The 22947-nt window shown below is 55.5% G+C and overlaps 1 protein-coding gene across 4 annotated transcripts in view; it reads right to left on the bottom strand.

Moving 5' to 3' along the window:
* PTPRN2 (protein tyrosine phosphatase receptor type N2) overlaps nucleotides 1-22947 on the bottom strand; it is a 972293-nt gene that overhangs the window by 312427 nt on the left and 636919 nt on the right. For all 4 annotated transcript variants that reach the window (XM_039472901.2, XM_074378841.1, XM_039472902.2 and 1 more), the window contains one exon: nucleotides 21526-21590. In XM_039472901.2, coding sequence (XP_039328835.1) covers nucleotides 21526-21590 — 65 coding nt within the window. The remainder of the gene's footprint in view (nucleotides 1-21525; nucleotides 21591-22947) is intronic.

Here is a 22947-nt window from a genome sequence, read left to right as displayed (position 1 = left end):
CAGGCTGCCCGTCCAGTTGGGGCAGGCTCCATCCTGCAGGTGGCAGGTGAAGGGCACAGTGACCCCGAGGCCCCCAGCCCACGTGCCCCTCCGCGGAGCGTCCCCTCCCCTGCTCTGCTTCCTGGCGTGGCAGAGGGAGCGATGGGTGCTTGCTGTGTGTGCCGTGTGTGCTGCTGCCTGTCACGGTCCCTCGCTCCCCTTCCAGGGCCACCTGTGTCCACAGGTTGCCTCCTCTCACTGGGACCACTCGTTTCCCAGGTGGTGCTTGTCCTCTCTTCCTGGGACCCTTTTCTCTCTGCACTGAACTTGATAGGGGAAGCCACAAAGCTCATGGCCACGGAACGGGGGAACTGGCAGTGACCGCACGTGCCCCTCACCTGAGGCCTGTCTCTTTGGCTCCGCGGAGCTGGGCTCTCACCTACATTCGCACTGAGACCTCCCCCATTCCCTCTGACACTGCCCCTTGCCTGCCCTGCAGTCCCGCGTCCTCACTGCCTGTGGGAGGGTGCTGCTCCAACCATCTCTCTTTTATCCACCAAATGTTTCCACCACTAGCAAGTGCTGAGCATTATCTGCTGAATCAATGAACGGGCAACATGAACGAAAGCCGCCCGGCCCTGGCCTGCGTGGGGGCTCTGGATGGGAAATACGTCCCAGATTGCTCGCGTCCCGGGAGAAACCCTTCGGAGGGCCACGCCCCAGGTTTCCTCCGACACGAGCCAAGGACACTCTTGGGGAGAGTGTCTGTGGAGCCGGGAGGAGAAGGCGCGGACCTGGAGCGGAATTCCCTGAGGTGGTCTCTGCCATGTGCGGAAGGCCCTGCTTTTGGGTACTGGGGGAAGTGCGGCTCTCAGCATCACACTGGGGGCACAGGGCAGCAGGGGCACCTGGCGGGGAAGAGTGGCAGGAAGCAGAGCGGGGGCATGGACGCCCAGCTGTGCACAAAGGGGTGTCAGGCACGGCAGGAGGGCTGCCGGGGAAACTGTGTGCTGTCCTCACTGACTTTGACAGCTCTGGGTCTCCCACAACTCCAGTCAAGTCCCCGGACGCTGAGCCGCCTCAGGAAGAGCTGTCGGGGCCACACAGGAGTGGGGCGGCTCAGGCCTGGCACAGTCCGAGGTGGCCCGTCACATCGCTCGGCGTCAATCCAGGCCTCCCACAAGCATTCACGGGCCTGTCTGCCGCTCTGCCAAGCTCCAGTCTGGCCCCACAGAAGGTGCTGAAGTGGCCCTCAGCCTGCCTCTGGCCTTCCTCTCAACGTCCCCCGCCACAGCTGGGCAGGCTGCTCCCTTCCCCCTCAACACTCCATGGCTGCCCATGGCCTGCAAATCAGACCGCAGTCCCTACACCTGGGCTGCACAGTGCTCCACTTGGCCTCACCCACGTTTCAGCCCATGTCCGACGTGACACAAGCAGGTGAAGTGGACGAGACTCCTCCTGCACCTGACCCTTCCTTCAGCTTTCTGCCCCTCCTGCCCCCCTCCCCTGCTCCCCCATCTCCCCTGCCCCAGCCCCCCAGCCCCACTCCCTCTCCCCTGCCCCACTACCATCCTGCCTCTGCTTGTCCACATGGCCCCAGCCACGGTGGTCTCCTCCCACCAACCACGTTCACAAGGAAGCTCCTGTTTCCCTTAACTAGAACTTTCATTTCAGCGAAGCTTCGGGGTCACCTGCACGGCCTCTTGTCAGTAGGAGAACTTGCTACACAGACAGGGTCTGGGGAGCAGTGGAGGCAGCACAGAAGGCTGTGCCACCCGGCAGCACAAGGCAGGGCTGGGGTTTGCTGGCAGGTAGCAGAGTAACCCAGGCATGTGCACAAACATGCAGAGGCAGACACACGCTCGTGTGTATGCACACACGGACACATGCAGACACACACACTCATGCTCAAGCACACAGACCCACGCAGACACACGCATACTAGTGCACACACACAGACACACGCACACGTGTGCTGAAGCACACACACACACAAGTGCTCATGCCCCCCACACACAAGCACACTCATGCTTATGCACACAGACACACAGAAACACATACACACTAGTGCACACACACATGCAGACACATGCACACTCATGCTCATGCACACAGACATGCAGACACGCACAGACATGCAGACACGCGCACACGTGCTCAGACACGCAGACACGCACGTTATCTCACACACACACAACTAGTGCTCACACACACACAGACACAGGCAGACACACACGCACACTTCTGCTCACGCACAGCAAACAGATTCCCTAGGGGAGACTCATGGTCTGGCAGCTGTGCTGCCCAGGAGGAAGCAGCCCAGGCTGTGTCAGGGTCACCTTGACTTCACTGTTTTGGAAATGCTGAATTTTGCTGCAGAGTTTTCCTAAAGGGCTTGGAGACGGTCCAGACCACGCTGTCCGGGAAGTCTCTCCTTCTTTAAGCAGGAGAAACCTGAAGAGTTTCCAGGCGTTCCGCGGGAGCCAAGGGAGCGAGCGCACGCACAAGGGCTCCCTCCCAGAGGCTTCCGTATTCACAGCAGGAGGGACCCTATCAGCAGTTTCTGATAACCTTGCTCCGGGTCGCATGGCATCTTTCTGAAGCTGTGGCAGTGGAAGCTGCAATTCAGACGCCAATATGAGAAAATGAGTCATCCCTGGCACCCCTTCCCCGGGGCCTTTACTGCACCGTCTCAATTCCCGCAGACAGGGTGACTCCGAAGGCAGGTGCTTCCAGGCACTCTCCAGCTCTTCCTCACGCCTCCACCTGCATCCTTTACATCCCTAACCTCCCGGCCCCTCCTGGGGGTGCAGCCCTGATCACAGGCATGGCCTGTGCCAGAGGCGAGCAAGTGTGACCCCTGGTGGCCGCCGCGATGGCGGCATCTCAGGCCTCAGGGGTCAGAAGGGGCTGAGCCCCCACCGGGCGGGCTCGGGCTGCAGAGGGTCAGCAGGCAGCTCTGCACTGCAGCGGCCGCGTTTTCCCGGCTGTCTCGGCCTGGGGAGGCACCTGCTGCCGCGCCTCGGGTGGTGTCAGAACTCGTGAATCCTGGCAAACGCTGTGGTCCTCGCTCACCCTCTGCCCTGTCTGCGAGGCTCAACGGCCTGGGCCATGGACTGGGTGCTGGGGGCGCTCATCCAAGCCCTGTTTTAGTTTTTGTCTCTGGTTGGGAACCAACCCCTGCTATTTACTCCGGCCCGAGGTGAGGCAGGGCGTCCTGGGGCCACTCTAACTGAAGGGAACTCCCCGCAGGGAGACGGAATGAACCAGCAGTGGTCCCAGGACGGAGCCCTCCCCAGACCCTGGAGACAGGATGGGTGGGTGTGTCTAAAGCCTCACGACTTTTTCCTATGCAAATTATCCCTTTCCTTGAAAAACATCGCAGTTAGATACTATTGACACCACAAATAATCCAGTTCCTTGGCAGCTCCTCACATGGGCAAAGGGACCCTGAAGATGCTTCTCCCAGGAAGACGCACAGGCGCAAGGCAGGCGGACGGGCGATCAGCAGCTTCCATGTCCCTGGGGTGGCTTTGGGAAGACCAGCGCCTCACGTGTAGAGCTGGGAGAGGCCACATGGCCCCCCAGGAGTGAGGATGGCTTGGGGGCAGCGGGAGTGGTGCTCTAAGGGGCCTCGCACGGCTCCCACACCCCAGGGCTGAGGACTTTCTAAGAGCGAGGTTGGGACAGCTGCTGGGAGGGTGCCAGTGGCCACTTGGGGACAGTGCCAGCATGGGGTCGTGGGAGGGGGGAGCCTCTGGGAGTTGCCAGAAGCTCTGGGGACAGGCATCTTGTCAGGATTCCAGGAGGAGGACGTTCTGAAACAGGCCTCACTGCCCTGGGAGGTCTCACTCACCTTTACCCGCAGGGAAGGATGTAAGATGTCACTGGAGGGACCTGAGATCTGAGTGAGGTGCCAGGGTTTCCTCGGGGGGCCCCAGGACTGATTACAGCTCCAGGTCTGAGTGCGGCCCCAGGGTTTCCTCAGGGGGCCCCAGGTCTGAGTGCAGCCCCAGGGTTTCCTGGGGGACCCCAGGTCTGATTACAGCACCAGGGTTTCCTGGGGGTGTCCCAGGTCTGAGTGAGATGCCAGGGTTTCCTTGGGGGGGGGCCAGGTCTGAGTGCAGCCCCAGGGTTTCCTCGGGGGGGCCCCAGGTCTTAGTGCGGCACCAGGGTTTTCTCGGGTTCGTCTCTCTCCTCTGTGCACCCCGCCACATCACACAGAGGAAGGCCATGTCTCTGCCCCACATCAAACCCTGGGTCTTGGTGCGTAGGGCAGAAGGTGTTGCTAACAGTGTGCTGGGGAAGGGCCGACCCTCCTTGTGGGCCTCAGAGCCATGTCTCATGAACAGGCACTGTGCAGCCGGGAGCAGCAGAGACAGGAGAGGAGGGCGTGTGCCAGAGACGTCGGCTTCACAAACTGCTTTCTCCAAGGCCTTCGCAAAATATCAAAACATCCCACGATCAGCTCTGCTTGACCGGGGAAGAAGAGGACCAGGAACTATGTCAGGGATGTGATTTTAAAATGTCTGAATATGAACATTCTGCCTGCCGACATAATTAACAGCACCCCAAGGAAAATCCCGCTGGTGTCAGTAGGAAAGGTTTTTGATGCAGAAAGAAGGCTTCTTGGCCATGTTCTGGTTCTGTTCCGCTGAAGGGCCTGCCCGCATTCCTGCTGAAGGCTCAGACGAGCCCATCTTGGTCTTGCTTTCCAGGAATTTATAAGTGTAAGCTAGAAAAGGTGATCCCCTCCTGGTGGCCTGTGGTGCACGAGACCTCACTCACCAGGGAGCCCCATGCTGACTCAGGAGCGGCAACCCTGGGGCTCCGGGAAGGGGCTGGAAGCATCGGTGTGATTACCCCACAGCCATGCTTACTAACTGAGGAGCTCCTGGATTCCGTGTATTCAAGCCTGCCCATGTGTAGGGAAAGGACAGCCTCTGTGAGAACAGCAGGACCACACACCTCAACACGCACACCCGACATGCACACATGTGCACGCACACCTCAACACGCACACCCGACACGCACACCTCAACACGCACACCCGACATGCACACACGTGCACGCACACCTCAACACGCACACCCGACACGCACACCCAACACGCACACCTCAACACGCACACCCGACACGCACACACGTGCACGCACACCTCAACACGCACACCCGACACGCACACACGTGCACGCACACCCGACACGCACACACGTGCACGCACACACGTGCACGCACACCCGACATGCACACACGTGCACGCACACCCGACACGCACACCTCAACACGCACACCCGACACGCACACACGTGCACGCACACCTCAACACGCACACCTCAACACGCACACCCGACACGCACACACGTGCACGCACACACGTGCACGCACACCCGACACGCACACCCGACACACACACCCGACACGCACACACGTGCACGCGCGCACACACAGCAACGTCCAGCAGCTCCCATCTTTTCTTTTTAAAATCATACATATTTCATTAAGCCCCATGCAGAATGTCTTCTGATTTATGGTAATTGTCAACAAAAGCAAAAACACAGATGATTTTAACCCTGTAGTCGCTGGGAGTTAACCGGCATGAGATCACATTGTTTTTTCCTTTAAAAAGGGAGGGAGCTCCGAGTGCTCCGTGGCGTTAAACTCGAGACACCGACCCGAGAGCCACGGGGTGAACCCAGGCTGCTGTCTCGGGTGGCACATGCCAGAAGCGACATGTGATGGAGTGGCCACCCGCCCCGCATGAGCCGGGCGAGCGCGTGGCCTGGAGGACTTTGAGTGAGACTGATTTCCATATCAAACCCAATTTAGATGAAACGTCTTGGTTAAAAAAAAAAAAAGCCAGAGCTTCAATAGCCCCTTGATTAGATTTTCATCTCCCGAGCAGACAAATATGAATATTTATTACCGTGAATGCATATTTTTCTCTTTCCGTTGCTCTGATCTTGAATATTATCCACTGCTAATTTTTATGAAAATTTGGGCAACATAATGTTTCCACATAAACTGACAGTTCTTGAGATAATCCCGTTATTGTCTGGTTGAAAATGGCAGCTTCCGCTTATTCATGTGTTAACGAGGGATTAAATGTTGTTTTTCATCCCCATAATCTAAGATGGACTGGAAATTAAAAATTGAACATTGTATATTAGCAGGGCTCTGAGGACCAGAATTTGTTTGCATTCACTTAGAGACGAACTGTAAATTAGCAGCTTCGCCATCAGGCCCTCTGATGTTGCGGCTGAAGGCAGCATCATAAAACGCCACTGACATTTCTAAAATAAATCCATTACCGTACCTGCCGGACACCAATATGAAAAGGCTTCCATTGGGAAATGGAAATGTCATGAAGGAAAAGACAACCCTTTGCCAAAGAAGCAAAATTGCAACATGACTTACGTTGCTTCAACATCAAGAATTTTTTAGAGTCCCCATGCTAGAGGGGGTGCCGGCGGCTCCTGAGAGGTGTGAGTCTTGGTCATCACGTGGCATTGGCAGAAGGAGGACCCTGCACACCCTCCCTGTGCAATCTCCCTAGGGACCCAGCTGTGGACAGGTCGGCCTCGTCCTCCTCCAGCTCTGGGGCAGGTCGGCCATCTCCATGCTGAGCATCATTGACGGGGACACATTTGTACCGTGTGGTAATTTTCACCATATTGTTCTGGCTGGATGGCTCAGACTGAACTGTGTATCTGACGGGTTTTTGGACAAAACTATCCCACTATGCTTCTAAAACTCACGCTAAATTTTATTCATGTATTTATTCATTCATTCACTTGCCCTGATGGCCTTGGTAGAGTTTTTCACTTTTTAATTTATTGTTTGACATAGTGCAGGAAAATGGCATCGATGTCTTTCCTTTGAAGCTAGCTTGATCCGATGCTATCGTTTGGAACTAATGGAAAAAAAGGCACTCTGAGTTCAATGAGACACTCACAGAGTCAGAATTAGAGCTGAATTATGTCTCTCCAAAATGTCCATGGGAAGCCCTGACCCCAGAACTTCAGGCCGTGACTGTATTTTTAGATGGGGTATTTACAGTAGTCATTAAGGTAAATGAGGTGGTTAGGGTGCGCCTGAGCCCATGTGGCTGGCGTCCTTGCAGGAAGAGGACACAGGTGTCCACAGAGGGACGGTAGCATCCAGAGCCCAGGAGAGAGGCCCTGGGAGAAACTGGCCTTGATCTTGGACTTCAGCCACCAGGAGTGAGCTATGAAGGTCTGCCATATAACCCCACCCCCGTCTGTGGTGTTTTGCTGTGGCAGCCAGAGAGGACTCACATGGTCAACATGGCCACACCCCCTCAGCACATGCCAGGCGTCTGATGCCAAGCCCCTGTAACCGCATGAACGGGACACACCTCTGCCAACCAGAAAGGAGGGATTTGCTGCGTTCATGGAACGTCGAGTCCAAGTGCTTGTCAACAGAAGAAAGTTACTTCTAAGGATTTTCTTTTTGGTTTATGCTCTCATTAAAAAAAACGCAGTGGCACTTCAGTGAAAGGGTTTGCACACACAGAACCTTAATTGACTTTTAACAGATCGTTTGTTTCACAGAAATAAAAGCGAAGGTTAAGGTTGTGCCTGTGAACTACGTAAGAGCTGCTGGGCCCAGTGTCTGGGGCCTTTCAATCTCCATCAGTATCTCATGTGGGAGACCAGAATACATCACCCCAAAAACGACTGTCAGAGACCAGAACACGCCACCCCAAAAACGACTGTCAGAGACCAGAACACGCCACCCCAAAAACGACTGTCAGAGACCAGAACACGCCACCCCAAAAACGACTGTCAGAGACCAGAACACGCCACCCCAAAAATGACTGTCAGAGACCAGAACACGTCACCCCAAAAACGACTGTCAGAGACCAGAACACGCCACCCCAAAAACGACTGTCAGAGACCAGAACACGCCACCCCAAAAACGACTCTCAGAGACCAGAACACGCCACCCCAAAAACGACTCTCAGAGACCAGAACACGCCACCCCAAAAACGACTCTCAGAGACCAGAACACGCCACCCCAAAAACGACTCTCAGAGACCAGAACACGCCACCCCAAAAATGACTCTCAGAGACCAGAACACGCCACCCCAAAAACGACTCTCAGAGACCAGAACACGCCACCCCAATACATGTATGCCTCTTTGGCATAAGGATTATTTTGAGAAACTGAAGATAAAGGAGAAGCTCTGAAAACAAGTCGATTCTCTTCCACAAGAGCGACTTGTGTTTATAAAGCGACCTCCATTTGTCAGGGTGGCTCCTGTTTGCACCTGGAGGAGGATGGCCCTCGTTCCTGGAGACCCCACCGAAGGGGAGGGAAACTGAGGCTGCCCGGCAGGCCTCCCCCTCACTGACCGGCTCCTCTGGGTCCTGACTATGTTGGTCAGTTTTCATGCTGCTGATAAAGACATACGCAAGACTGGGCACTTTACAAAAGAAGGGGTTCATGGACTCACAGTTCCATATGGCTGGGGAGGCCTCACAATCCTGGCGGAAGGTGAGAGGCGCGTCTCACAGGGTGGCAGGTGAGAGGGTGCGTGTGCAGGGAAACTGCCCTTTACAAAACTGTCAGGTCTCGTGAGACTCATTCACTGTCACGAGAATGCATGGGAAACACCCACCCCCATGACTCAATGGCCTCCCACCAGGACCCTCCCAAGACACATGGGGATCGTGGGAGCTACAGCGCAAGGTGAGATTTGGGCGGGGACACAGCCAGACCCTCCCCTCCCCATTGCTCTCACTGCTCTGTCCCAGCAGGTGATGTACTGAAGCCTGGTCCACACACAGCTTTGAGACGGGCCCATTTCTCTGGGTATGGCTCAGGTACCTGGGTGGGGGGCACAAGTGAATCCACTTTGCTTGTTTTTCTCTTGTGAATCTCTTGTGTAAACAGGAGTCCACCCCTACTAGGAACTCAGAAGGGCAGAAAAGACACTGCTTTTTCTTCCCCATTCAGGCTTGAGGCCCTCAGCTCAGGCAAAGGGGAACGTGAGTTGGGCTGGATGCTCCGTGGCTGCCCCAAGTGGTTATGCAAAATGTGATGCCAAAGTGCTCTAGATGTCTGGGCGGCCGCCCCCACCAGCGTGGGCGTGGCTGCATGCTCGCTGTCTCAGGACCAAGGCTGCCCTCACACCTGCCACTCCTTCCTCCACTCCACAGAGCACCAGGGACGGGTGTGCCTGGGCTGGGGGCGTCAGACACGGTGCTCCTGGCAGCCACCCAGGCCTCACCTCTCCAGGGCACCTGATGCTCACCAGGGTGAGACAGGCACCGGAGCAGAAGGGGTGCGGGGTGTTCAGAAGGCAGGTCCCTGGTGGGAGCGCGGATGCCCCCGCCTGATGCTGGAAACAAGCCGACTTCCTGCTGCCTCAGCAGGAGTTTCTCCCGACAGACACACCTCTGGGCTCTGCTCATCAGCGTTCACAACCCTAGCTGGACCACAGTTCCAGGGTTGAAAATCAGGGTTTCCCAACTGTCCCTCATGAACTTTGCCAGGTAAAAATTTCATATTCATAGAGTATGCCAGGTGTGAATGTGCCATGATGTAGCTGAGGACATTTCGGCTTTCAGGAATCTCAGTGACGAAAGGAACCTGACGTGGGTCTTGGTGTCAGTGTGGGGAGTATGGCCTGGCCCCGTCAGGCTGCCTGGAGCTGGTTCCAGCCTCCGGTTCTTCCAGGTCACTTCTCCTGCCTCAGTCTCCCCCTCTGTGAAGTGTGTCGCCTCCTGGGGACAAGGGAAGTGACACCTATGTGAAGTGTGGAAGAGACCCCAGGAGGGAGCAAGCATCCTGTAACCATGGCTGCCACTGTGCTGCTGCTGTTCTGAGAAAGCTGCGGCAGGAGTTTTGGGTAGGCGAGGAGCTCTGGGTGGGGCAGGAGCTCTGGGTGGGGCAGGAGGAGCTCTGGGTGGGGCAGGAGGAGCTCTGGGTGGGGCAGGAGGAGCTCTGGGTGGGGCAGGAGCTCTGGGTGGGGCAGGAGCTCTGGGTGGGGCAGGAGCTCTGGGTGGGGCAGGAGGAGCTCTGGGTGGGGCAGGAGCTCTGGGTGGGGCAGGAGGAGCTCTGGGTGGGGCAGGAGGAGCTCTGGGTGGGTGCAGGAACTTTGGGTGGGTGCAGGATCCTGTTAATTTCCTTCATTCTCTTTGAGTAACTCCAAGTCTGATGGGTTGAAGCATTGAAAGGGGTTTCTGAACTATGACACACCAAGGGATCTGTGAGGAGCCCTAGAGTTCAGTTTTTTAAATAGAAATGAACTTCTGATCCCACATGAGCCAGGCTCCTAAGGGAACTGGCAGGGACAATCTTGCCTTCCAGTAAGACCTGGGCACAAGGTGGGCCTCCTTCCTCCTGCGGAATTCAGCGGGAGACATCGCCAGTCCCTGCCTCAGACAGGAAGCCATGTCCCTGTGACTGAAATCTATATTATGCATATTTTTATAAAAATGCAGCTGAAAATGTTAGAAAAGGGCACGGGGTGGGGGCGGGGTATGTCGAGAAGCAGGGACTGCCGTTGCCACAGGCAGACATGGCTTACTTCATCTTACGTGACTATTTACTCTGATATTGAATAAAAATGGAATGTGTTGCTATAGCAACTGCCACATCACACAGCCCTCACCTGCCTCTAAGTCGCAGGAAGATATTGAGAAGACACCCGGGAGCCGGTGCGACGTGGAAACCTGTGTGCCATTCACAATCCAGGAGGAAACGATGCTGCTTCATAACGAACTCCTATTTGTCAATATGTCAAGTGCAGTTAATTACATCCAAAATACGTAATTTTGTGTTTTTTCTTCACTTTTGAAAAATAGGAAAAGAGTGAGAAGCGCAGTAAGCAGCAAGCTCGCTGGTGGGGTACAGCTGGGCCCCCCACGGTGGGGCCTTCCCAGGGCCACGGAGATCCTCCTCACAGAGCTAAACCCGATATGGGGCTGCTCCTGATCTCCAGCCTCCCATCTGGGGTCCTCAGACGGGCTGAATGAAGAGCAGCCTGGGCTGGGCTGATGCACATATTCTAATGCAATTTCATGCAGTTTTCCCTTTCCAGATGCAAATTAGGAATATTTACAAGCAAACAGGCTTTTCTTAGGACTGATGCACTTTGGCATTTGTCTGTCAAGCAATGCATATTAAAGCGAGGGTGCCACAGAGAAGCCCACTCCCCCCACTGCTGACTCCCCCCAGCACCTGCCCCCCCAGTATCCACTCCCCCAGTACCCGCTGCTCCAGGCCCACTGCTCCAGTACTCACACCCCCTGGTACCCACTCCCCCCGTACCTGCTCCTCCAGTATCTGCTCCCCCAGTACTCACTTCCCCCAGTACCCACCCCCCAGCACTTGCTACCCCCAGTACACACTCCTCCAATACCTGCTCCCTCCAGTACCCACTTCCCCCAGTACCTGATCCCTAGTACCCCCTCCCCTCAGTACCCACTCCTTTTAGTACCCACTCCTTTTAGAACCCACTCCTCCAGTACCCACTCCTCTTAGTACCCACTCCCCCAGTACCCACTCCTCTTAGTACCCACTCCTCCAGTACCCCTTCCCCGAGGTAGCCACTCCCCCCAGTACTCTCAGAGCCTACCACACACACTGAGTGGGCAAGGGCCCTACACAGGTACCACTGCCCCCCACATCCCACCCTCAGCAGAGGTTCCAGCGCTGCTCTTGGGCTTCCTGGGTGGGATGCCACAGGTTCCCTGAAACTCAGCTGTCTCGCGGAGTGTGAGTGAGTTTGTGTTCCTGGGGAGTGAGTTTCCTTGAGCTCACAGAGGGTCTGAGGTTCCTGGAGTCGAGGCTTCCACCCGAGTCACTGCAGCCCATTCTTCAGTCTGAGCTGGCGCTAGGGACAAGGGTGAGATGTGGAGTCCAGTGGTCCCGCAGGCTTCTATCCACAGTGTGACCCAGAACTGCCATCAAACACATTGTTACCTTTGCAAGCTCAGCTCGGTCACCTTGCCTCACCCCCTGTACCTGCTCCCCCAGTACCCGCTCCCCCGGTACCCCATGAACTCTGACACCTGGGGCTCCCTAGAGCCACTGTCCTGAGCCTCATGTGCTGTGATCTCCTCCTTCAGATACTCCTGAACCCGCTGCGTTTGCTCCGTTCGGACAAACCTCTGACCATGTGAGCTGAGCTTCTCTTCCTTCTGGGAGCTGCTCCTCCCAGCTCCTGCTCCAGAGGCCCCGTCAGGATCATGTGGCCATGCTCTCTGCCCCACTAACTTGCCCTGCATCTGCCACCCACATCCACGGCCCCTTCTCTTGAATCCCCAAACACAGGCCCTCATCTAAAGGCCGGCAGTGATTTTAAACCTTCGCTGTGCCCTGCCTGTGCACAGCACCGTGTCACGTAGAATCTTCACAGATGTGTAACGACTTTGGTTACTGAGAGCACTTCCCATAGTGGCTACAGTTCACAGGTCACAGAGGCTGCCCATGTCCCATGTGAGCTTTTCCCACGGTGGCCACAGTCCACAGGTCACAGGGGCCACCATGTCCAGTGTGAGTGTACCCCAGAGTGGCCACAGTCCACAGATCACAGAGGCCGCCCACGTCCCATGCAAGCATTCCCCGCACTAGCCATGGTCCACAGATCACGGAGGCTGCCCACGTCCCGTGCGAGCATCCCCGCAGTGGCCATGGTCCACAGGTCACAGGTGCCGCCCACATCCCATGTGAGCTTTCCCCATGGTGGCTGTGGTCTACAGGTCACAGTGACCACCCACGTCCCATGCAAGCATTCCCCACAGTGGCCACGGTCCACAGGTCACGGAGGCCACCCATGTCCCATGCGAGCATTCCCCATAGTGGTCACGGTACACAGGTCACAGGGGCCACCCACGTCCTGGATGGTGGCTGCTCCCCTCACGTCCACACGTTTGCTACTGTGTGTGTAAACTTGTTTGTAGGTTACATGCTTTTCTTTATTTAGGTTGTAAAAGGCAGTTCTCAAGGTAAAATGAGATAAAGCTAGACACACACATTGTTCCAATATCAATCTCCTGGTTTTGCCATAATTGGCATTTATAATTACCTAGAGGGAACCACCAGGGCTTGCTGGGTAAGGGATACATGAGACTTCTCTGTTATAACTTTGCAGTTCCCTGCAAATTTATAATAATTTCAAAATAAGAAGTCAGAAACAATATAAACAATTTTGGAAAACAGAGAAAACTCACTTGCAAGTCCACGGAGAAAAATAAAATCCTAAGCCCCCAAGTGACTGAGTGACCCACTCTTGACCAAGAGGACCTCAGAGAAACCATAAAACCGAGTTTGGACCATGCCAGGATGAAGGTCAGACCCGCCTGACTACGCCTGCCCTCTGTATCACCATCAGGTTTCCTTCCCTGAGGGCTGAACAGAAACCAGCCCTTTAAAAAGACTCCAGCCCTGATGCCCACCACGTGCCTGAAGCTGCTCTCTCTTCAACCCAACCAGCAATCAGCATTCCTTCCTCTAAGAGACCCCAACCACGGCACGCGCCTGGCATTCCTTCCTCATAAGAGACCCCAACCACGGCACGCACCTGGCATTCCTTCCTCATAAGAGACCCCAACCATGGCACGCGCCTGGCTGGTCTGTGGAAGCTGCAGGTGGAGGCCTTCCTGTCCTCGGCTTCACCTTTTGATACACAAGGCCAGACTGTAATCCATGTAAATGCTCAGTCTCCACGCCCCCAGTGAACATGGGATGCACTGTGCACACGTTAGCTGCCTGTGCATCCCCTTCATGAATATTCATGGTCCTCCTGTAACACGCTGAATATGTATACCTAGCCACCCGCTCAGCATAAATCCCTGTGCCCTTTCTCTCTCACTGGAAGTGCCTGTTTCTGGCTTCTGACCGGAGGCTATGCTTCCCAGCTGGTCAGGACAGCCACCTGCAGGGTGCAGCTCCTTAGGACAGCCACCTGCAGGGTGCAGCTCCTTTCCAAATTCTGAGCGTCGTCATGCTTCCGCTGCCGCCACCAACCCTGTAAGAGCTGTGGATAAGGGCTGCTCTCTTACCCACCCATTACATACGTGGGCTTCCAGCATCTCCATGCACACACTTGTTTACGTGGCTGCCTTTAGGTTTAGAGTTCTCAAAATTTTTAATGAAATTACAGAATTCAATTTATTTGATTATTATAATGAGTTATCTTGCTATAGGCTTATATTTTAAGTCAGCTTTGTTTTTGGTAAAGGCTTTGTTTTTCTGATTTCCTTGACGGATGGACTGTCTTCCTAGGATAAATTTCTGGGAGTTTGATGGCTGAGCCAAAGGGGAAGAGTTTCTGCTTGTTAGTTCACAGATAACCCCTGCTCTCCTGCCTTCTAAAGAGCTGGACTCGTTCACCCTGCCTACCAGGGAGTGTATGTATACGAGTTTCATCACACCTGGTCTTGATTTTTAAAACCAAAACTGTTGTTCTTAAACAACCTTCAATACTAATCTTAAAAACGGGACTTTGGAGCAAACTTAGGCTGTGATGAGAGCATCAGTGGACTCTCGCTCCGCCGTAGCTCGGACACGTCACCTGCACCCAGCACGACGGGGCCTCTGGTCGCAGACAGATCATTTTGGCTGGAGAGCCCTCTGTGAGTTGTCTGCTTGCCAGCTCTCCACCTCACCTGTTGGCATCTCCCTGGTAGCTGTTCTTCCAGCCCAGAGCCTCGTCCACCCATCTGGACCCACCTGAAATGCTTAATGTGCCTGACAAAGGCAGGGTGGTGCACTGGGGCACCGCAGAGTGACAACAGCTGTCACCCAGACAAGCAGGGGCAGCCCCTTCCCACCTCCCCACCTCCTTACTCCAGGGCTCTCTTCGCCTGTGGGCAAAGGTCCCTTCTGTCCCGCCCTCTTCTGGGTCATGTCCAGGAGTGTAGAACCGGGTGGCTGGTGAGGTGGGCAGGAAACTCACATCACTAGACCCCAGGGAGAAGGTGCGTGGCCACGTCAGGCCATCACAGCTGATGCGCTCCTGCTATTGATTTGGCGAAAGTCTGCACTGAATGTCCAGGCTCCTCTCGGCCATCCCAAGCACCTGGATCGGGGCTAGAGCACCTCTTTCAACAGACAGGAAACGATGGGTGGGAGTCGGGGGGTGCAGCTGGTTCGGAGTGCATCTGCCACGTGCCTCAGCTGTGCCCACTGCCTGTCCCTGTGATAACTCCAATCATCTGCACCCCCCTCCCCGCACCCCAGGTAACACACATCACACAGCGACTCACGTTATTCACAGGGTGGATGCGTGACCGCAGCTTCATAGACTTTTAAGGGACTTCTGGGATCGACATGTTCTTAGCCATAGTCCTTTCTTGGAACAGTTTCACCCGGAAGTCCAGTGAGCAACAGGCCACAGAAGCCTGGAGCTCGCTGAGCTAGAAAGTGAGGGTGGTGTGAGCCCAGCAGGGTTCACACCCAACTGCCTCGGAGCCCCCGGGGCTCCCTGAACCATCTGAAGACCTCTGACCTCACCCCACACTGCACAGACCAAAGGCTCCCGTGGCAGAGATGGTGGCTCCTTGCCACCCAGGCAGCCCCTGGTCTGCTCAGCTTCTGCACTCAGCTGCTTCTCCATTCCCCCGTGTGCCGCTCCTGAGCCCGCAGGGGCTCTGCAGAGACAGCCGGTTGGCCACTTCTCACTGACACGCTGGGCAGGGCACCTGTCTGCTCCATCTTTCACCATGCTGAGAAGCTAGAACACAGCCCTAAATCCAGACACAACTGAGACAGCCACACCCACGGTTCTGCCTTTATGCAGATTGCTTTTCTTCCAAACTTTTAAGCTTTGCTTTGTGGTGATTATCATTTTTCTTTGGAAAAAACATGGCATTATTAATTTGAATAAAACACAAACACTTTTCAAGATATCAGAAGTTAGATTTTGAAATACATCAGAATGCCACCAATCTACGAGGGGTGTGTGTCTGCGCCGTAATCTGCTCATTTCCTTTACATTTTGTTTTCAGATATTTCCATTTGGCTTCAAAGGTTCTAATTCCACTATCTGTCATCACATGCGTCAGACGCAAGCACAGGAGAGGGATTTTGTAAATGTTGTGAGATTTCTGTAATCAAACTCTGCTTTATATTCCAGAGTCAGGGATTAGAAGAATTTCAAATACATTTTAAATATCAAAATTGTCCAATTCAGGCTTAATACGGAATAAGGCAATTAAAATTAGCAAAAAAACACATTAGCTTTAAAAACTTTCTTGACTTGCACCCCTTTCTCCCATTTCCCCACCACAAATCTACTCCGAATACGTAAACTTCCTTCCCTGTTGGGAGCAGCATCTACGTGCAGACGGCAGGGACGAGGCGGGAGGCACAGGTGCTGGGCTCCAGGGCCCGCTGGGCACGTGTCTGTTGAGTCAGAAGCTCAAGAAGAACCATCTTTTGAAATGTAAAATGGCCACACGGAGAAGGATGGCACTCCAGGAGCTGGTCCCCAGTGTTTGGAACATGGAAATAAACGGAGTTGGCCAAGGAGACAGGCAGGTCAGGGTGACCAGGCTCCTTGCCACCAGATCTAACCAGTGGATGAAATGAACGGTCTAGCGTTTGGTCATTTCGTCCCAGGGATGGTGGAGCCTCTGTCCCTGCGGATGGCAAGGTCCGTCCTCTGCTCGCTCAGGGGCCAGAGAGGACACAGGTCACACACAGATGGAAGCAGAGGCGCGGTGCCACACAGGTGAGCTCCTGCTCCTACCCTCGGCCCCCACAATCCGCCCCCAAAAAGCCCATCAGCCCAACAGTTGAGGCAGAACCTTCCTGCCCACACATGAGATAGGTGGGCATCGAGAGTGGGCAGAGGCCGAGTCTTTCTAGAGTTAAATAGTCCACCTCACAGGTAATCCGCGCGGCAATTCAGATTCCCATGCATGGAATCAATACACTTCCTAGACAGAGCTTCACAAGGAAGAGTGATGCCATTTCCATCACAAGATGAGAAAACCTCAGGGGAGAAATGGCTCTGGCAGGAAGATCAAGAGCCCCATGTGGCCGCCATTAAGTGTGAGTCCCCACAGATCCCCCAGGAGAGAAATCCAGGTTTGTGGTCAGGCACATCTGTTGATCGGTAGAGACCTAAGCTTGGGATCATCGAATAGATAATATAAAAAGGCAGGGCCCAGGTGAGTTCCCCACAGCAGAGGGCACGGGCAGAAAGGAGGGCCCCAGGCCTGGAGAGTCCCAGCTGTCGAGCTCACAGAGGAGGAGCTGGTCGACTTGAAGGGAACAGAGAGGGTTGCCCCAGTGAGTGCAGAGACCGGTGCAGGTGACAGCCGGGCTTGCCTCAGAGGAGCCAGTGGGCCTCATTCCACGATGCACCTCCAGCTTCACCTGCAATGGGAGCTCCAGGACGGGAGGGAGTTTGTCTGTTTTCCTCACTGCTGTAATTTTAGTTCTTAAAAGCTGCCTGGCACATATAAATATCTTGGAATGAATGAATGAACAGTGCACTAAGCTGAGGCAGAGCGGGGACCCTCACACACGCACAGCTGGGAGCTGCCACTGAAATGGCCCTTGGACATGTGGAACCTTTGTGTGGATCCGAGCGCGTGGGAGCAGAGCACTGCAGTGTGAGTTCCTGCAGCCACACAAGATCAGTCCATGTGCCCTTGGGGTGGACGGAGGTGGGGACACCACATGAAGCTGGGACCTCAAGGACCTGCCTCCCTCAAGAATGGAGCCCAGGAACAGACCACCCTCTAGCTGGGGAAGTGGAGAGGGGGCTGAACTCCAGACCTGTGCATGTGCCAGAGCAAGGCCCGCGGTTTGTTGAATGGTGCGGAAACTTCCAGGCGGGCATTGACACGAAGGTGGACCCACTGGGACTGTGAGGGTCGCGGGCGCAAGACTTCTTATCCAGAAAGTGTCACACAGAAATCACACTTTGGTACACTCAATCCCTGCAGAAGGTAAGCTCGAGGTTCTAAAGAAAGACTTCATAACCCACGTCAGGGGACGGCCCTGCAGCCGGGGTCAGCAGGCGTGACGAGCAGGAGTCACCGCAGGGCATGGACGAGACCGTGGAGTAAGTAGGTTTAGAATGACTGAAAGGATAAAAGAATGCATCAAACACATAATCAAAGTGGAGACAATAGAACAGATTTGAAAAATTACCAAATAAAAATTTTTTTCTAAGTGAAAAATACAGTAACCAAAAGAAAAGTCCCCGGCATTTGAGTTTTACAGCAGATTAGACAAAGAGGAGAGGACGTGCAAGACAATTTCAGGAACTGGTCAAGTGGCACCGTGAGAGGGACGGGTGAGGGCACAATGGGGGAGGAGGGGTGTGGAGACACAGGGGTGAACAAGAGGGTCCAACACCTGCCTAATCCAAGTGCTGTGGAGGAGTTAGGGCCACAGTGGCAATGGGAGTGAGGAGTCAGGACCAAGAGCAAGGAGTCACGGCAGCGGTGGTAACGGGAGTGGGAGTCAGGGCCGTGGTGCTGGTAACGGGAGCGGGAGTCAGGGCCACGGCGGCAGTAACGGGAATGGGAGTCAGGGCCACGGCGGTGGTAACGGGAGTGGGGAATCAGGGCTGTGGCGGCGGTAACGGGAGTAGGGGGTCAGGGCCGTGGCAGTAATGGGAGTGGGAGTCAGGGCTGTGGCGGTGGTAATGGGAGTGGGGAGTCAGGGCTGTGGTGGTAAAGGGACTGGGGAGTCAGGGCCATGGCGGCAACAGGAGTGGGAGTCAGGGCTGTGGCAGTGGTAATGGGAGTGGGAGTCAGGGCTGTGGTGGTGGTAACGGGAGTGGGGGATCAGGGCTGTGGCAGTGGTAATGGGAGTGGGGAGTCAGGGCCGTGGCGGTGGTAATGGGAGTGGGGGGTCAGGGCCGTGGCGGTGGTAATGGGAGTGGGGAGTCAGGGCCGTGGCGGTGGTAATGGGAGTGGGGAGTCAGGGCTGTGGCGGTGGTAATGGGAGTGGGGAGTCAGGGCTGTGGCAGTGGTAATGGGAGTGGGAGTCAGGGCTGTGGTGGTGGTAACGGGAGTGGGGGATCAGGGCTGTGGCAGTGGTAATGGGAGTGGGGAGTCAGGGCCGTGGCGGTGGTAATGGGAGTGGGGGGTCAGGGCTGTGGCGGTGGTAATGGGAGTGGGGAGTCAGGGCCGTGGCGGTGGTAATGGGAGTGGGAGTCAGGGCTGTGGCGGTGGTAACGGGAGTGGGAGTCAGGGCCACGGTGGTGGTAATGAGAGCGAACGTTTACAGATGCTCACTCGCCTGTACTCTGCCACCCCAGAAACCTAAACACACCCAATGGTACAGGTTCTGTGATGACCCATGATTGACTACAGCGGAAGCGGAGTCCTGGGGTTTGTGCAGAGGCTGCGGGAGGCAGCTGTGACGGAGACAGTGAGTGGCAGCTCTGCAGAGCTGAGACGGGGTCTGAGTGAAGGGGAGCACTGAGCACAGCACAGGACAAAACCAGGAGCCCCCAATCCAAGCGGGCAGTGTCGGACATCACAGGTGCCCAGCAGACGGCGTGAGGAGCTGGGAGGCTGAAGCCACCGCGTGCGGGCCCGTGCTCCTCCAGGGTGGGAAGGAGCTGTGTCCTGACAGGGCAGCCACGGAGGCGCCGTCCCCCAGGCTCAGGCCTACGTGGGAAGGAGCTCCACCCTGAGAGGGTGGCCGTGCAGGCGCCGTCCCCCAGGCTCAGGTGCGCGTGGACTGTGGCACCCGAGCTTCCCATGCTTATGAGGCGAAGAGCAGCGAGGCACGTGACAGGAACCCCTTGAGCTGGAGCTGCCCAGTCAGTGGCTCCTCCTGCCACCACGTCCTCCCTGTCTCCTGGAACAGCTGGAGTCCAGGTTTCCATGAGTAAGGCGTGTGTGCATGCCAGCCACCACACTTGTCACCTCCCAAATGAACCCCAGAGTCTCCCCGTCCCCACCCCGACCCCCACCCTCCAGGCCCTCAGGGCAGAGCCTCCTTCATGTCCACACAACCCGCTGCCCCGCACACCGCAGCCACTCCTCACAGGCCCCAAATATTCCACGGGACAGCAGAGGGCCCCGGCCTCAATGCATGCTCTGACCGGCCTGCAGAGACGGCTCTAACCTGAGTCAATCCAGATTTGTCCCTAATTCCTGGATACCATTATCCTTCCTGTAAGAACGACTTGGCAACAAAACACCCCTGACTTGAGCTCAGAGGGGAGAGGAAAGGCAGGAGGACACCACACCTCCTTCCACACGAGGACACGCGTGGCGGGGCCTCAGCCGCCCTCCACAGGAGGACACCACACCTCCTTCCACACGAGGAGACGTGTGGCCGGGTCAAGGCCGCCCTCCACTGACTCCCACCTCGAAGCCCCCTGGCCTCCACGTCGGTCACTGCACCTCCCATGGGATGCAGATGGCTCTCGCAGCCTCACCCACTCTAGCTTCTTCCTCACCCTTCAGTGGCTGCTAAAGACACAGCACACTCTCGGCAAAGACCAGGGCATCACCAGGTGCCCAACACCTCATTCATCCAGCACCAGCCAGAAAGCCATCAAGAAACACCAAGAACTTGAGCACCCACCGGGGCCCTGCACACAGCTTCCGAGAAGTTTCTACCAGGCACTGGCCGCTCTCCCCCGGCACCCTGCCCATCACGTCACCCAGAGTCCCCATTTTCAGAGCGCTTCAGGCCATTCTCACGCAGGCCCTGCACGGGAAGCCCAGGGCCTCTGTTTGGGAAGAACGGCCAATTAAGCAGCTTTTTAGGTCAACAGCCGCGTCTCGGCCTGCTGAGGATGCGACGTCCCCACAGACACGGCCAGTCCCCAAGTGGCCCTGTGAGGGTGGCTCTGCCGTGTGGCAAGCGCACTCGGAAGTCAGCGTTCCTTCACCGTTAATTATCTCTAACGGCGAGTGCTGTGAAACCCGAAATCCAAGCGCAAGCACGCACGCGGACTCACGAGTGGCCACGCGCCGTTCCCGAGGGGGCCGCCGCGCTCTGCGTGCGGCTCATCACGGTGTCGTGGGAGGGCAGGGCCGCCGTCGGCGGGGTGGGGAGGCCTGCGGCTCTGGCTGCTGGGGGAGCCGGGCGAGCAGCTCTCTGACGCCAGCATGGTGATGTCGGCACGCACGTGGCTTGACAGATTTTGGACGAGGTTATGGAAGCCTCCCTGTCTGATAGTGCGTCTCCCAAATACGTGTCTCCCAACGCTGCAGGTACAAGTCTGTCCCACCGAATCCCAGGAGGAAAGAGGAATTCCTCAAGGCCTCTTCATTTTCACACACTTAGCAACTAGGAAACCGCTGAAGAAGGAGAAAAGCCCATGTTTTCCCAAGGCTTCTCTGTGCTTCTCAGCCAGGAAGGCCCTTTCTGGTGAGGACAGCAAATTCGGACTTCAAAAGCTCCCTAAGACGTCATCGAACCCGCCAGGCACGTTTCAACACCGTTCCCACCCACGGCAGGACATTCCTCCCAGGAAACCTCGGCTGAATTAGCCTGCAGGTCCAGCCTCTGCTCTCAGGGTGGCCGCCAGCACCCAGACAGCACCGCAGATGGCAGAGCGGAGGGCGCGCCCCCGTTACTCACCGACCCGACTCCGGTTTGAAGAATCTTCAGTCCAGAGGTTTCCTCCAGTTTGTCTTTGTTGTCAACTGTTAGGAAAAATCAGAAAGCACAGGGGTCAGCTTGGAGAGGCCATCGGTCTCCAGGCACCTCTGAGCATTTTCCTCCATATTGAAAAATTCAACAACATGACTGCTTGACCGGCTTCACTTAATGGAAGTGTCCTGCGCAGACGGAAACAGAAGCTGTATGAGGCCCCACTTTCCCACTGACCAGTGGGTCCACCTCCGGCCAGCACAACAGTGCGCCTCTGGTTCCATCTAGAAAGGGATGTCCCACCAGGAGCCACAGGACCACTGTGAATCACTGATGAGAAATATGTAGATGTGCCCTGCAAAGTGCAAAAGCTTACTTTAAAATTGCGCAATCGTTCGCTGCTGTATAATTAGTGGGAAATATGTTTCATTAACTAGCTTTAGGTGTTGATAAAAAGACTCCCTAGAAGGCAAAGCTGAATGTGTGTGTTTCTGTCATTATCACTGCCAGCTATTACTCTGCCTCCTGTTCATGCCCTGACAGGAACATCCTATAATAATTTAGCTCCAATAAAAGCCTCATCCTGGTTTTCTCCTGATGTAGAATGAGGAAGACTTTCAGAGAATGAATTGCACTCGGTGCAAAGCAAGAGAAATGAGCCCTGGAAACAATTAGCAGATGGAAATGAAACCTCAGGAATCCCAACACCAGCACTGCACACCCATCTGCCCCACTCCACGGAGAGGACGGGTGTCACCAGGCAATTGACTTGGGCTTACAATCCTGTAGAAATGCGCTTTTGCATAAAGCCCCTGCCACTTTGGAGACGAAAACCAGAAAAAAGAGAATGTCACCGCAAACCCTATGAATGAAGAGTGCCTTGCAATTGTGATTAACACAGGATGAGACAGCAGGAAAAGATCCATTACACTCACCCCTGATTGTAGCATACCTGTGTTAATCTGGGGTGATGAAAATATTCCTTTTGGAGGGACGGAGATGAGGCCGTAACTGCCTGCCCTCCCCGCCTTTGGGGCCTTTCCATTGTGATATGGAAAGTTTTTCCCTTGGAACAAATGCACACTGTTTTTTGCATATAAGTAATTACCTACTGCCCTGAGAGAACCAAGCAGACAGGAAATAATCTGCGCTGAAGCAAAACTCCTATAACACTTTGGGATGGAGTGGGACCTTGGTGGGGGGAGGGGGGACACGGACGTAAGCCCTGGGTGGCAGCGGAAAGCATGAGGTCGTCGATGCTGACATCCTCCCGCCAACAGCGGAGACGTCTGGCTGAGCGGCAAGCTTCCCTCGGGTCGGTGATAGTGGACTCTCCTAAGTAGGCTGAGGAACAGAAAGTGAAAACAAATGCCACCTTAGAACCACCTGGTCACTGCTGCAGAGCGGTCA

The sequence above is a fragment of the Saimiri boliviensis genome, chromosome 10 (genome assembly GCF_048565385.1).
Source record: "Saimiri boliviensis isolate mSaiBol1 chromosome 10, mSaiBol1.pri, whole genome shotgun sequence".
Taxonomy (NCBI): Eukaryota; Metazoa; Chordata; class Mammalia; order Primates; family Cebidae; genus Saimiri; species Saimiri boliviensis.
This window is presented reverse-complemented; position numbering and strand designations above follow the sequence as displayed.